Here is a 14601-nt window from a genome sequence, read left to right as displayed (position 1 = left end):
CTCTCCTGAAAGGGATGGGGGTGGGGCAGGGGGGTGGTGGTGAAAGACTCCATCCATGAACTCATCCTATGGTCTTTGACCCAGAGGCTCCAGCTCCTAGTGATAAAGGAGCCATTGCACTGGAAAAGGAGAGCAAACTTGGGATAGAGTTTGGGGAACTCCAGGGTGGTCAGAAAGCCTCACATCTATCCGGCTTTCACTGGGAAATCTCATTATCTTTCATTTCAAGACTCAATCTGCTTGGTACTCACATCTCATCAGTACCCACGGACAGGGTGGTGGGCTCAGCAGAATATTTCTTCCCATTTCCACCAGTTATGCAGCTTTTGGGTTTCTTTGGAACTGTTCTTCATGCCCCCCACCTTCTTCCCTCATTAAATGGTATAAAATCCTTGAGGGTAAGGTCTGTTTTTATTTTATTTGTATTTGAATCCGCAACAAGTAGCACAGAGCCTAGTACACAAGAGGTGCTTAATAAATGTTAATTGATGATTTTGGAAGGACTGTGACTCCTTGCCCTGAAGGAACAAGCTATAGGTGAAGGTGGTTGCAGAAGAAGTTCAAATAGAAGCTTGAGGAGTCTCAGGAGCATTGTTCCTGAGGGCATGGAACTTGGAAGGTTGATGCTCATAAATGAAATGTAATTTAGCTTTTTGGCATTAAGCTGTTTATTTTTCATCTCAAAAATCAAATAAGGAATTGATGTTGAATCTGTAAGAGGAATGAACAAATTATTTTCTCTGATTCTTGTACTTTGTTTCACCTTAAATTTACATACATCTATTTAGTTATTACCAATTTTCAAGAATAGCAGATGGCAAATACAAAATATAATCAATAATTATCATATTTTACTTTGAATCTAGTCCTTTAAAAAACAAAAACACCAAATACATTAAAGCTGTGTTGTTTCCATATAACATTAGCAGAAAATTAAGAATCAAATTACATTTCCATTATCATGAAAATTGAGACAGTTCTCAGGCTTGAGAAATTTTATTCTCAGTGCAAAACAAATTCTCTCATATTCTAACATTTTAAAAATATTTACGTTGAAGCCCATAGTTTTTTCACTCATCACTGTCACTTCCTGATTCACTCAGCTGCAAATCATTTCCTAAAATAAAAAAGAAACAGGAAAACTAATTACATTAAAGTTTTTTAAAATTCAATTAATATAGAATAAATAAGATCAGGTAAAATGTGAACTTATAGCTCATTATTTTCAATTGCCATTTTTTGCAATAACAATGCTAATATTTATATAGTACTTTATGTTTTACAAAGTGCTTTACATACATTATCACATTAAGAAGTAGTTTGCTTATTTTAAAATTTGAGTATGTATTAGTGTTCAAATTTGCAATGGTCAAATGTTAGTTTACGTATATCACTTAACATCTATTTTGTCATTTTAGTTATCACCAATGTATTGTAAAATAAAAATATCCTTTATGTATCATACTTTTGATTCTCTTCCTTTGGGACTGTTTTTGAGAAATTATCAGGGAATTGAGGAAAATCTAATTTCGAGAACCATCTTACACTGTTTTGAAACTATGACTGTTTGAGGTTTTACTTGTATGATAGTTATTGATGGTGTGTAGTGGTTCATGCCAAGTGGTATTATTCTCTAGAAAGTGATCCTAGCCCTGGTAGGTTAGAAATGGTTCAGAAATGGGGTGCTATTATTGATCCTCATTATTATGTCCTGTGAGATCAGGAAAGTCACCTAATATAATTCCCTGACACATTCTACATCAGGTTGTGTTAGCCAGATCTTTGAAAAAAAGTGCTTATACCCTTAAGAAGGCCAGTCATCAGGTTTTCATTGTTCTTGAGTTGTTTCAGTCTTCATGACCCCATCTGGGGTTCTCTTGGCAAAGATACTGGAGGGGTTTGCCATTTCCTTCTCCAGCTCATTTGGCAGATGAGGAACTGAGGCAAACAGGGTTAAGTGACTTGTCCAGGGTCATACAAGCTAGTAACTATCTGAGGTTGGATTTGAACTCAGCCCTGTCTCCAGATCTGGCACTCTATCCACTGTACCACCGAGCTGCCCTATCATGTTTTCACATGAGTGCATTTAGTCATACTGCTGTTTAATGTATCAGAGTTCATTTTTCTTTTCTTTGTAGGTAGGAAAAACTGAATTTGTTTTCCAAATGCAATGTTAATACATTACAACCACAGAGAAGAGTACAACATAACAAACCTAAAATAAGCACATATGTATTCCAGATTACTCTTAGCACTGAAGAATGTCATATTTGTCTGTGTGGAAAAGAGAAAGCAGAAAGGAGTTGGACAGAGAGAGAGAAAAAAATGTTTGGGGCTGGAGGAGAGGAAATTTGAACAAGGGAGGAAAGAAGCAAAGAAAGGGAGATAAAGGATGTTTCATTTCCTGCCATATTAGAATAAAGCTACAAGAGGTAGTTCTATGAGTGAGTTCAGTCCACCTTGTGTGTGACCAGATCACCAACCTAAATTCTCTACCACCTTTACCTCCAGCTCTCTAGTGTTTGCAGAATCAATCATAGAACTGGGAGGAGAATCTTCTGGCATTTTCCCTAGCTAATACATAAAATTAAATAAATTATTTATTTTTATTCTATTTATTTTAATAAATAAATAAAATAATAATAAATAGCCAATACATTCCTAACTTCTGTGATAGTTCATGATGGAAAACTCCCTTAGGTTTCTACCTCTTTGCTTTTGACATATAGGTTATTGCCAATGTTTTGCTATAACAACTAAAGCAACTATGAATATTTTTGTACAGATAGGCTTTTTCATTCTGTAATGAATTTTTTAAAAGATAAAGTTCTAGAAATTGACTATAGGAGAACTTCTATTTTTTCCACAGCTTCAATACTGAATTTCAACATTGATTATTTTTTTTTACATGCTAAGGGTTATAAGGTGACATTTTGAAGTTGTCTTTATGCACAGTCCAAACATATTTTCATGTGATTAATGGTTTGTATTTTCTCCTAACAAAAATTTTCTGTTCATGTCTGTCAAGGACATTTCTTTACTAGGGACTATTTATTATGCAATTCTAGATAGCAGATCTATAGCTGATATTTACTACTACTATTTATCTTCATATAATAAAGCTTATCAAGTTTTGCTCCAAAAAATTTTCTCTTTGCTTTGTTAAAATGTCCCCCCTCTCTGGAGTTGGAATAAATATCATTATTTTTTCTTGAAGTTTTTTAGGATTTATGTGTTTCTTAGATTGCTAACCCAAGTGAGAATTTATTTTGGAGTATGGTAGGAACCAAACACATTTATTTTTTTGGCCATGCAGTTTTGCCAGCAATTTTTATTTAAAAGTGATTCTTTCCACAGTGCTTTTTAAAATTAAATTCTATTTTATTTTGAATTAAGCACCAAAAAAAGAGAACACTTCCAAATGCAAAGCAGCACAAAAAAACCCAAAGATATGTGAAATCACAAATCTTAGTTACAGCTTGCTTTTTTAAAAAAGCAAATAAATTCAACATGTCATTTTCAAACCTATCTGCCTATTTTTGTTTCCTTCTAATCTTCTGTTCTCCTTAGAGTGTTTTTAAAGTATGGGTATATCAAATACTAACCCTTCATATATGCATCAGCTCCTATTTCTGGGTTCTTATTTCTCTTCTTTTTCCAGTAAAAAGACATTTTCATAGTTCAATAGGCAGATTGAAGAATTATTGATTGGACTTATGGCTTATTAAATGGGCAGATTTGGTTCAGAATTATGGATAGCCTTTCATTTGTTTAGTTCCTCCTTGATTTCCATCTAAATAATCCTGAATTTATCTTTGTATGTTTTGATAAATTAATGTTCAAATATGTGATGCAATTGATCATTATTATAAAAAGCATTTCTTAGTTTTCCTTAATTCCTATGGTACCGCAGATGATTTTAGTAGGTTTATCTTGCATCTTGCTACTTTTAAAGTAATTTATTAAGCTTATTCTTTTGCTGACTGTCAGGTTTTCTGGATATATAATAATGTCGTCTGCGAAGGGAGTATTTTAACTTTTTCATTGCTCCTTTCTTTTTAATGCCTTATTATTACTGAGATTTATTTATAAAACTATGTTAAATAGGAATAGTGAGAGTGGGCATCCTTTTTCACTAACACCTTTTTCTTTAATGGGAATACTTTTCTATTACATGAAATATTGTTACTCAGTCATGCCCAACTGTTTGTGACCCCATTTAGGATTTTCTTGGAAAAGATACTAGAGTGGTTTGTCATTTCCTCTTCAGCTCATTTGGGTTAAGTAACTTGCTCAAGGTCACATAGCTAGTAAGTATCTGAGGCTAGATTTGAACTCAGGAAGATGACTCTATCCACTGTACCACTTAGCTGCCCTATATAAAATATTAGCTTATTTCGAATGTGTACTTTTAAATCACATTCTAGAAAGAGCTTTCTATTCCTATATTTTAAACATCCTTAACATGAGTGATATATTTGATTCAAAGGCTTTCTCTGTGTCTGAGATGATATATAACCTTTATCTTTTCTCTCATTTGTTTGTATCCTTGTATCCCATTTTAAAACTCTTACTTGGTTATGATGCATAATTTTTATCTACTTATGATGGGAGGACTAGACAATGAGGACCATGTCCTTAAAGCATTCTCAGATATGCCCTTTCTAGTTGGTTGTACAGAACATGCACACCTATTCTCTGCTTGGTTCTAATACAATAATGTGGAGCTTTGGAATCCTATTTCCAGCCATGAATGACTTAGGAACTGGTAACATGTGATGATGAAAAGATCCAGAAAAGCTGACAACTCAGGAATTGCTGAGTTGGGATATGACCCAAAACTCTCTTACTCTGTTTTTTTTTTTCCTGGTAGCGAGTAAGACAAGGGCTTCTGTGAGCTACCAGGTGATAAGGAAGAGCTGTTGCCCACTGCCCATCCATCTGATGGGTCTGTAAACAAATGATATGTCTGTTCCTTTGTGTTTATTCTTTCCTGATCTTAGGTAAACAAGTATTCTGAGATGTGAGTGCCTGGACACCAATGTGAGTTCAGGCAAACTCACAGGGCTTCATCAGAAGCCTACTGGCAACTGAAGTCAGTAGTAGAATCCAGTGGAGGTGCTAGGAGTGGCCACAAGAGTGGTAGTGGCCAATGGTAGAGGAAATGCCTACAGACAAATATGAAAAGAGAGTTATTTTAAATCTGTATTGAAGAAAAGGACAAAAGTTAGGATGGCTCACTGCTTGGGATAAACTGATCAATGATGAGATGATGGAGGAGACAGAGCTGCTCCAATCTTGTTTTGCATCTGTTTTCAATGCCAGAGAGAATAAATACTCTTTAGACTGGAAAGGACAAAATGAAAATGACTAATATTCTTATTGATGCCAAACCTAGTTCCACTGAAATATCCAGTTGAGAAATGCAGCTACTTATAGTGATGAGCTTATAAGTGCAGTAAAGAATAAATTAATTTCATAAACACTGTTAGGGTATTACGAAGAAAAAGCCACAGAACTGTATTTCCATGAAGCCATTGTTTGTAGTTAGTACCTGACTCTTCTAAGCAAGAATGTAAACTCTGTTTTATACTTAATTAAATGGTACAAATTCATATATAATCAACTTCTTTGATCATCCACACCTAAGTTTATCCCAAAGCAACTTTTTTCAAATGTTAAGCATAGAATGTTATCATATCTATGATTTGTTAACATTAACAACACTTTTGTTTACTCTGGTTCAATAGGCATAGGAAAACTAAACCAATATTACCTTTCTACCTCTGGGAAGGTCTGAATGAGACACAGCAGGAATTTAGATAAGCTTCCTTTTTAAGCTTGTGCTCTCTATTGGTTTAAGAAAGAGGGAGAAATGGGGAAGCTAGAGAAGGCAGTAGGGGAAGCCTAGCAGGATTCCAGTTCTTTCTAAGTCAAATTCTGCCAATATAGCTTTATTATTTATGTTACTGCTAATATAAAACTTTATTAATTTAGATATAGCCAACTTGGAATTTTAATACCTTATCATGCAGGCCTTTTATAAAGAGCAATTTTGTATTACCTTATTTACTTACAAGTTAAGGTCAATAAATAGTAATAGGTACAAGGTGTGTTTATAAAGTAATGAGTTCCCATTCATAAGGTATATGTGAAAATCTATTTCAATGCTTTGTCCTATATATTTAATTTCTCTTGCATTATCAGGGAATGAGGTATGTCCACCCAAGTGAACCTTATGGATAACTGAAACTTACTCTTTTAACCCTAAAACTCTTTTTATTTTAACTATTTTCAAAGATATACTGTGACTTTTTCTCGGCTTTGCCACACAGAATTCAGGTTGGCACATTTTCTAGGTTGTTGTAGAGGGAGATTTGGGGGAGCTGAGGCAAAGTTGATAGCTGTTACTCCACCTTGACTCTGCCTTCTCTACATCTTTCAGCTAATTGTGAAACGGTAAAAATGTTGTCCATTGTTGAATATTGCTTAGAAAATCCTGATATTCCCCTGATAACTACATCAAAGATGTCTTTAGTTTGCATGTAGATGTCACTTGTAAAGGTTTTGCTTAGATGAAAATGTAGACGTATAAATTAGTAGTTACTTTTTTTTAGTATTAGTATTTCAATATGGCAGAACCATAATTAGAATCACACAAGGTCTAGCAGTGGTGACACTAAAAGACCACAGGTCTTGGAACACCACATATCGAAGAGCCAAAGAACTGGATTGAGACCAAAAATATCATGCCTGGCAAAGTTAAGCATAATCTTGAATGAAAAAAAAATAGACATTCAATGAATTGCCAGACTTTTAGGATTTTGTTGCAAAAAACCCTGAACTTAATAAAAGATTTGACATACAAGATCAAAGAGAAACATAAGGTACACATCAAAGACTAATTATGAGGGATTCAATAAGAACAGACTGTTTACTTTTTATATGAAGAAATGCAAAACATAAGTCTAAGATTGTTATTGGTAACTGGGTAGTTTGAAAGAAAGATTAGGGTAGACCTGAGTATGAAGTGATTCTAAAAAGTAAACATTTAGAAAAGGTAAAAAGAATAATTATCTTATAAAAATAAGCTGTGAGAGGAAGAAATGACACAGAGGAATTAGATGGGGGAGGAGGTCTGGTACTTCTGGAACCCTACTCTCATTGGGAATATGTTAAAGAGGGAACAGTACATATAAATCTAGAAGGGTATAAATGTCTTCTAAATTCAGAAAGAAATAAAAGGCTAAGGGGATAGGGAGAAGGGAAAGGATGAGGGAGGGATTTTTAGAGGGAAACCTATTCATATCAGATCTGGGTTAAAGAGATAAATACAAATAAGAGGATAAGGGAGGTGTTTAGATTAATGGGAATAGGAGGATAAGGGAAAGATCTTTGAAGGGTGGGTAGGTTAAGTAATAGAAGGGTAAGGTAGCCAGTTAAAGCTAAAGTAGATTTATGCAAAAGAGAAAAATAGGGAAACTACACTGTGTTGGCCATATTAATCAATATTGTTTTAAGCTACTTAAAATAACTATGTAGTATAAAGTTGGGATATTGCTGTGGTATAGGAAATGATGAGTTGGTGGACTAAACTTTCTTGGGGGAGTGGAGGAAGAACAAAGTAAAAAGTGCACAACAGAGAACAAAAGAAAACTTATAAGGAAGCAAAGAAAAGATGGACAGAGCTCTAAACACAATGGTTTAGTATTTATTATACTTTCTTGAAATGGAAATTTATTGCTGTATATTTTTCATCCTCTCTTACATTCTGCTGTGCACATGGCAATGCTTTTTCTTCTTTTCTTATTTTGTATGTAAGTGTATAATGTTTCTTTTTTCTTATTGTCTATTTAAGTTTTAGTATTTAAGTTTAAAATAAAATTTAAAAATTAGAAAAGGGGAAAATAAAAGAAATGAGCAAACAAAAAAAGAATCTAATCATAAAAAGCTACTATGGTGAGAAAGAAGCTCAAGGCACAAAATCAGAAGAAGACAATAACTGGAAAACATCTAGAAGCAGAGCCTCAAAGAAAAATGAAAAGAAATTAAGATATATTATCATTCTACTTAATTATCAGTATTGAACATATATGTGCACCAAATGACATATCAAAATTCCTAAAGGAAAATATAAATGAGTTATAGGAGGAAATATACAGTAAAAATGTTGTTTGTCCTTCATTTTTAAAGATGACCAATGACTACATGGGGTGATGTCTTGACTTGCATGTGAATTGGATTTAAGTGAGGCAGAGTTGCACAAAGTCATCAGTCTTACTCTAACAGTCATAGTTAACTCATAGTATATAATAAAACTATAATAGTGGGGAACCTCAATTTATCCCTCTCAGACCCAGATTAAATCTAACCACAAAATAAACAAGAAAAAAGGAGATAAATAGAATTTTAGAAAAGTTTGTTATGATAGACCTCTAGAGAATATTGAATGGGAATAGAAAAGAATATACTTATTTATCAGCTGTGTATGACTCTTTCACAAAAACTGACCATGTATTAGGGCAGAAAAATCTCACAATAAGTGCAGAAAAGGAGAGCTATAAATTGCATCTTTTTATGACCACAATGCAATGAAAGTTACTTTCTATAAAGGACCTTTGAAGCATAGATTTAAAAATTAATTAGAAACTAAATAAGCTAGTTCTAAAGAATGAATGCATCAAAGAACAAGTTATATTGACAACAATGAAATAACATACCAAAATTTGTGGGATATAGCCAAAGCAGTACGTAGAGGAAAATTTATATCTCTAAATACATATCAATAAAAAAGAGAAAGAGCAGATCAACAAATTGGGCATGCAACTAAAAAAAGCAAGTAAAACAATAAATTAAAAGTCAAAATAGAAATCCTTACAATCAAAGGAGGGATTAACAAAAATGAAAATAAAAAAGCAATGAAATAATAAAGTAGGAGCTGGTTTTCTGAAAAGAACAACAAAGTAGACAAATCACTGGTTAATTTGATTTTTTTTTAAAGAAAAAGGAAAACCAAATTACCAGTATCAAAAATGAAAAGGATGAATTGCCACCAATGAAGATGAAATGAAAGCAATTATTAGGAGCTATTTTGCCCAACTCTACACCAATAAAACTGACAACCTAAAGGAAATGGGTAGAAATTTACAAAAAGATAAGTTACCCAGATTAATAGAAGAGGAAACAGCATACTTAAATAACCCTATCTTAGAAAAAAGAAACTGACCAAGCCACAAATAAGCTCCCTAAGAAAAAAAATGAATAATTCATTCCAATATTATATAAACTGTTCAAAAAAAATAGGCAAAGAAGTCATATCAAATTCCTCCAATAACACAGAAATGGTTTCCATAATAAAACAAGGAGAGAAAAAATAGAAAAAGAAAACTATGTATAATTAATATTTATGCAAATTTTAAAAATAAAATACTAGCAAGGAGATTACAGCAACATATCACAAAGATCACATACTATGGCCATGCTAGGTTCATACCAGAAATACGGTGCTGGTTCAGTATGAAGGAAACCACAAGTATAATTGACCATGTCAACAAGAAAACAACAAAAATCATATGATTATTTCAATAGATGTGGAAAAAGCATTTCATCAAATATATCACCCTTTCCTATTAAAAACATTAAAAAAGCATAGGAATAAATGGAATCATTCTTAAAATGATAGTGTATAACTAAAATCAAGAGCAAGCATCATAATGGTAATAAAACAGAAGCCTTCCCAATATAATCAGAGGTGAAGCAAGGATGTCTATTATCATCACTATTATTCAATATTGTACTAGAAATGCTAGCTATAGCAATAAGACAAGAAAAGGAAATTGAAGGAATAAGCATAGGCAATAAGGAAACCATCACTTTTTACAGATGATATGATGGTTTAGAGAACCCCAAAGAGGCAACTATAAAACTAATAAAAATAATTATCAACTTGAATAAAGTTTCAAAATGTAAAGTAAGGCCATGGCTTACTGTATGAAAATCATTTAAGTGAAAAAAAAAAAAGCTACTGGGGTCATGTGAGCAAGAAGATGGCAGACTTGATTTTTGCCCTTATCTCTACAACCCCTCAAACATCCCCAAAACAGAAATTATAAACCAAAGATGAAGCAACTTTATCTATTTCCATGGTCTAGGATAGAGGTTCCCAAAGTGGGCAATACGACCCCCTGGGGGGGTGCTAGAATGATCCAGGGGAGTGGTAGTGGCATCGCATGCAATTAGAGAGTTCAAATAAAAATAAGGGGGTGGTGGAAGCATAAGGAAAGAAGAGAGGAGGAGAAAGTTTGGAGAAACCATTAGTCCATGTTTGTTTTGTTGTGTAATACAGTTAAAGTTGTAATGATTACATTATTTACCAAATAAACACACAAAATGCAAATTATAACTGATCAGTGGTCAAGTCTGCCAACAGGTCTTAACAAACAGGCTAGCATGTCACGTACTGTAGGAAAGTCCAGCATGCACTGCCAGGAATATGTGCATATAAAAGCTTGTTTACAATACAACACAATACTATGTGGTTACATGATGCAATATTGCATCAGTTGCTCTGAATTGCTGGTGTAAAGGAAAGCAGGCTCTGATATGTTGGTATCAGGCCAGAGAACTAAGGAACAGATGGGGTAGGATGAATCCCCGAGGTAGGACATTGTGCATGTGGGGAGCTGTGCAGCATTCCTACAAATCCTAAGGGAAGCATCTAGCCAGGGCCCATTCTGACCACCCTAAAGTTAGCCAGGGCAGAGACCTAGGCCCAGTGTGGGAGGAGGTTGAGATACTTTGAGGAGTTAAGGAATTTACGATAGATACTGCAAAATGCAGGAAAATGATTCAACACTTGATAAGACAGAGGACCCTGTGGAATTTGGGAAGAACATGGAACCACAACATACAATTCCTGAGTAGTCTAAAAGATGAATGAGAATTATGAGAATAAAATTTCTGTCCTGCACAGCAAAAATAACGAACAGAATAGAAATTTTTGAATCTGCAATGGTAAGCCTTACCAAAGAAACAAAAGTGAAAATTATTGGGAATTGGGATTAGGAATCCAAATACACAGAAGTGAAAGACAGCCTAGAAGAAGAGCAGTAAAAAATCAGTAATATTAAAAGAAAATATGCTCATTCTGCAAGAAAAACAGACAGATCTCAAAGACAGGATACACAGAGACAACCTAAGAATCATAGGGCTCCCAGAAGAATATGACACAACAAAAAAATCTTAACACCATAATTAAGGGGATAATAAAACTACCTAGAATTTCTCAACATAGAAAATTAAATTCTAGTAGGAAGAAATCACAATTTTCAGGAAAAAAAAAAACACATAAAGCTACACATTCCAAGATGCATTGTTGTTAAATTAACAATTCAATTCAGAAACAAGTCTATAAACCACCCAGAGAAAGGCCTTCAAATATAAAGAAAAAGACATTCAAATAATGCAAGACTGTTCCATACCCACTAGAAAAAAGAAGAGGGAATACAATAGTGTGTCCTGAAGAGAATTGGAGCTCAGGATGCAACCCAGGGTGATTGATGCTGCAAATCTGAGTCTTAATCACATGGGACAAAAGACAAGACACTCAATAATAAAGAAGTGTTCGAAATATTTTAAAAAAGAAAACCAGAATGGAAGTGTAATACAAGGAAAATTAGGAACTCCTGAGTAACCCCTAGCTACTGACAAGCCCCCCCAGGAAGAATGGACTCAGATATCTTTGGCATTTAGCAAACCCCCTGGGACTCCATGACTCCACCAAGGAATGCAAATGAGATTATCCCGCTAGTGGGGAATGTAATACAAGGAAAATTAGGAACCCCTGAGTAACCCCTAGCTACTGACAAGCCCCCCCAGAAAGAATGGACTCAGATATCTTTGGCATTTAGCAAACCCCCTGGGACTCCATGACTCCACCAAGGAATCTCAATAGATAGGACCATCCCACTGAGAGATAACTTGACAGATCCTTCCTGGGAGATATCCCTGGGACTCCGTGACTGCACCAAGGAATGTAAATGAGATTATCCCGCTAGTACGATAACCTGATTGAATCTTTTGATCAGCCAGGACCTTTGTTCCTGTTTTTCCCCCCACTCTGTACCCCCATATCCTATATAAGCCAAGCCATCACCCCAACACATTTGCCATTGATTTGTGGTGCCGTACCCCGATGGCCGCCGGCTAATAAATTCTCCACTTAAAACTTATACTCTGTGGTGTGTCTCGCTCGCTTCTGGTACAACAGAAGGAATTATTTGTCTTTCAAAAACCCCAAACAAGAGGAATGAATAAAAGCAGCAAAGACAGTATAAGAAACAGAGTGATATAATACAGACCAGGAAGAAACTTTTTTCTAAATGTACCCAAGGAGACAAGAGTGAAGGCAGAACTCTAGCAGAGGTAACAGTAAAGAGGTTTACAGGAGGCATTATGGATGGAACCTGGCAACATCCTTTCTTCAGGTGAATACATCTTTTATGGGACTACATTACATTAAGGTACATGAAAGTTGGGGAGAGGAGCGAAAGCATAGAGTAGAGTGAGTGATGCACTGGGGTCTGATCAAGAGTGAACAATGAGGAGGTGATCTCTATGATCTCAGAAAGATAAAAAGCCTACAGGGGAGTGGGTGAGGAGGAGGGGAGAAAGACTGAAAAAGGGAGGAAAGAGAGAAGGCCCTAGTTTAGAGGGGGTTCCACTGATGAATGCTCCTGTGGGTAAAGGGAGATGAGGCTCTCGCACTGGATGAGGCCTAGGGGTTTGGTGCCTGAAAAGTCCTGGGAGCAGGGAGGGGAGGGAGTTGGAACCCCTGGAGGCAAGTGGTACCTGAAAGAGTGGGAGAGCATGGACCCAGGGAGGAGATTTCTAGGCAAATGTAGAAGAAAAAGAAAAAAAGGTCAACAAGAGAGAGTATAGATCAGTGAGGGATTGGGGGAGGGATGTCTTTCCATGGGGCAGTGTCCTCTCTGACACCTGATATTAATGACATTGTTCTGAGAGTGGGGCACAAAGGGGAATCCATGGAGTAAGCCCTACAAGACATGCAGAAAGCACCTAGAGGACAGAGCCTACAGTGGATGCCTTGGAAGCTTTAATTGTACGAATACGGAGAAGAGAAAGAGAGAGACAGGTCAAGTATAGGGGTCATGAATCAGAGAATGAGGGTCTAGAATAAACAGAGAAGATAATGAGAGTAAAAGAAATTGGGTATAAAAAATGAAATAAAAAAAATAATGAGCAAACTAGCTGAAGAAGAAAAGAAGAAAAAGGATTTCATCTGACTGAGAGGAAAAAAGGAGAAGAAATATATAACCAGATAAAAATCAGGAGATGGGGGTTTAAAAACAAAACCCTAAAGGGAAACAGGTAACAAACAAGAAGAGGGAATCAGGAGTGAAGTAAACAGAACTAGTGCAAATAGGACTACCTTAAAAAATATTCAAGTAAAACAACTGAAGGAACATAATATTGTGCTTACATCAGAAGAAAGAAAAAAATTATAACAATTCTCCCCCAATGTTAGAGACATATGGAGGAAAATATAAACCTCATAACTTTAAATGTGAATGGAGTGAATAATCCAATGAAACAAAAAAGAGCAACAGATTGGACAAGAAAACAAAAACCTACAATCTGTTACTTACAAGAAAAACATTTAAATATCAAAGACACACAAAAAAAGAGAATGGGGGGAAATTTTGTTATGCACCAAACTAATCCAAAAAAGCAAGAGTTGCCATCATGCTATCAGACTAAACAAAAACAAACTTTCAAAAAAATAAAAGGGGATAAACAAGAAAACTATATTAGGCTGAAAGGGACCATAGACAACAAATGAATGTCAGTTATAACCTTATTTACTCCAAATGTTTTAGTATACAAATTTGAAAAAGAAACATTATTTGAGCTCAAGAAGACATAGACAGTAACACAATCTTAACAGGAGACTACAAAATCCCTATATCGGTTTGGGATAAGTCTAACAGAAAGACAAATGAAAGGGAAAATATGGAACTGAACAGATTTCTGGAGAAACTAGAGTTAAAGGACTTACAGCATTTTCTAAATGGGACAGCAAAGGGATATACATATTTCTCTGCACTATATTGGAACTTTTACAAAAACCAACCAGGTTCTAGGGCACAAAGATATGAAAACAAATGTAAGAAGGAAGAATTGCTGGTGTAAAGGAAAGCAGGCTCTGATATGTTGGTATCAGGCCAGAGAACTAAGGAACAGATGGGGTAGGATGAATCCCCGAGGTAGGACATTGTGCATGTGGGGAGCTGTGCAGCATTCCTACAAATCCTAAGGGAAGCATCCTTTATAAACCATAATACAGTAAGAATAGAAACTGGTTCAGGGACCACAAACAAAAGATACAGACCCAAATGGAGACTTAACAGTGAAATCTTAAATAATGAGTAGGCCAAAGAATAAATCATAGAAACAATTAACAACTGTGTAAAAGAAAGTGATATAGATGAAACAAAACACCAGAATTTCTGAGATGCAGCTAAAGTAGGTCTTGGAAAAATTAATCCATTAACAAAACAGAAATAGAGAGGATTATTGAAT

General features: G+C 35.1%; 1 protein-coding gene across 1 annotated transcript in view; it reads right to left on the bottom strand.

Annotated features, from left to right (window-relative positions):
• Window positions 1-650: 650 nt before the first annotated feature.
• EAF2 (ELL associated factor 2) overlaps window positions 651-14601 on the bottom strand; it is a 50625-nt gene continuing 36674 nt past the window's right edge. The window contains exon 6 of the mRNA XM_036745438.1: window positions 651-1117. Coding sequence (XP_036601333.1) covers window positions 1071-1117 — 47 coding nt within the window. The 3' untranslated portion in view covers window positions 651-1070. The remainder of the gene's footprint in view (window positions 1118-14601) is intronic.

Source organism: Trichosurus vulpecula, chromosome 2, assembly GCF_011100635.1.
Source record: "Trichosurus vulpecula isolate mTriVul1 chromosome 2, mTriVul1.pri, whole genome shotgun sequence".
In the NCBI taxonomy this organism is placed as follows: domain Eukaryota; kingdom Metazoa; phylum Chordata; class Mammalia; order Diprotodontia; family Phalangeridae; genus Trichosurus; species Trichosurus vulpecula.
The sequence above is the reverse complement of the archived record's forward strand: the minus strand, read 5'-3'. Positions and strand labels throughout refer to the sequence as shown.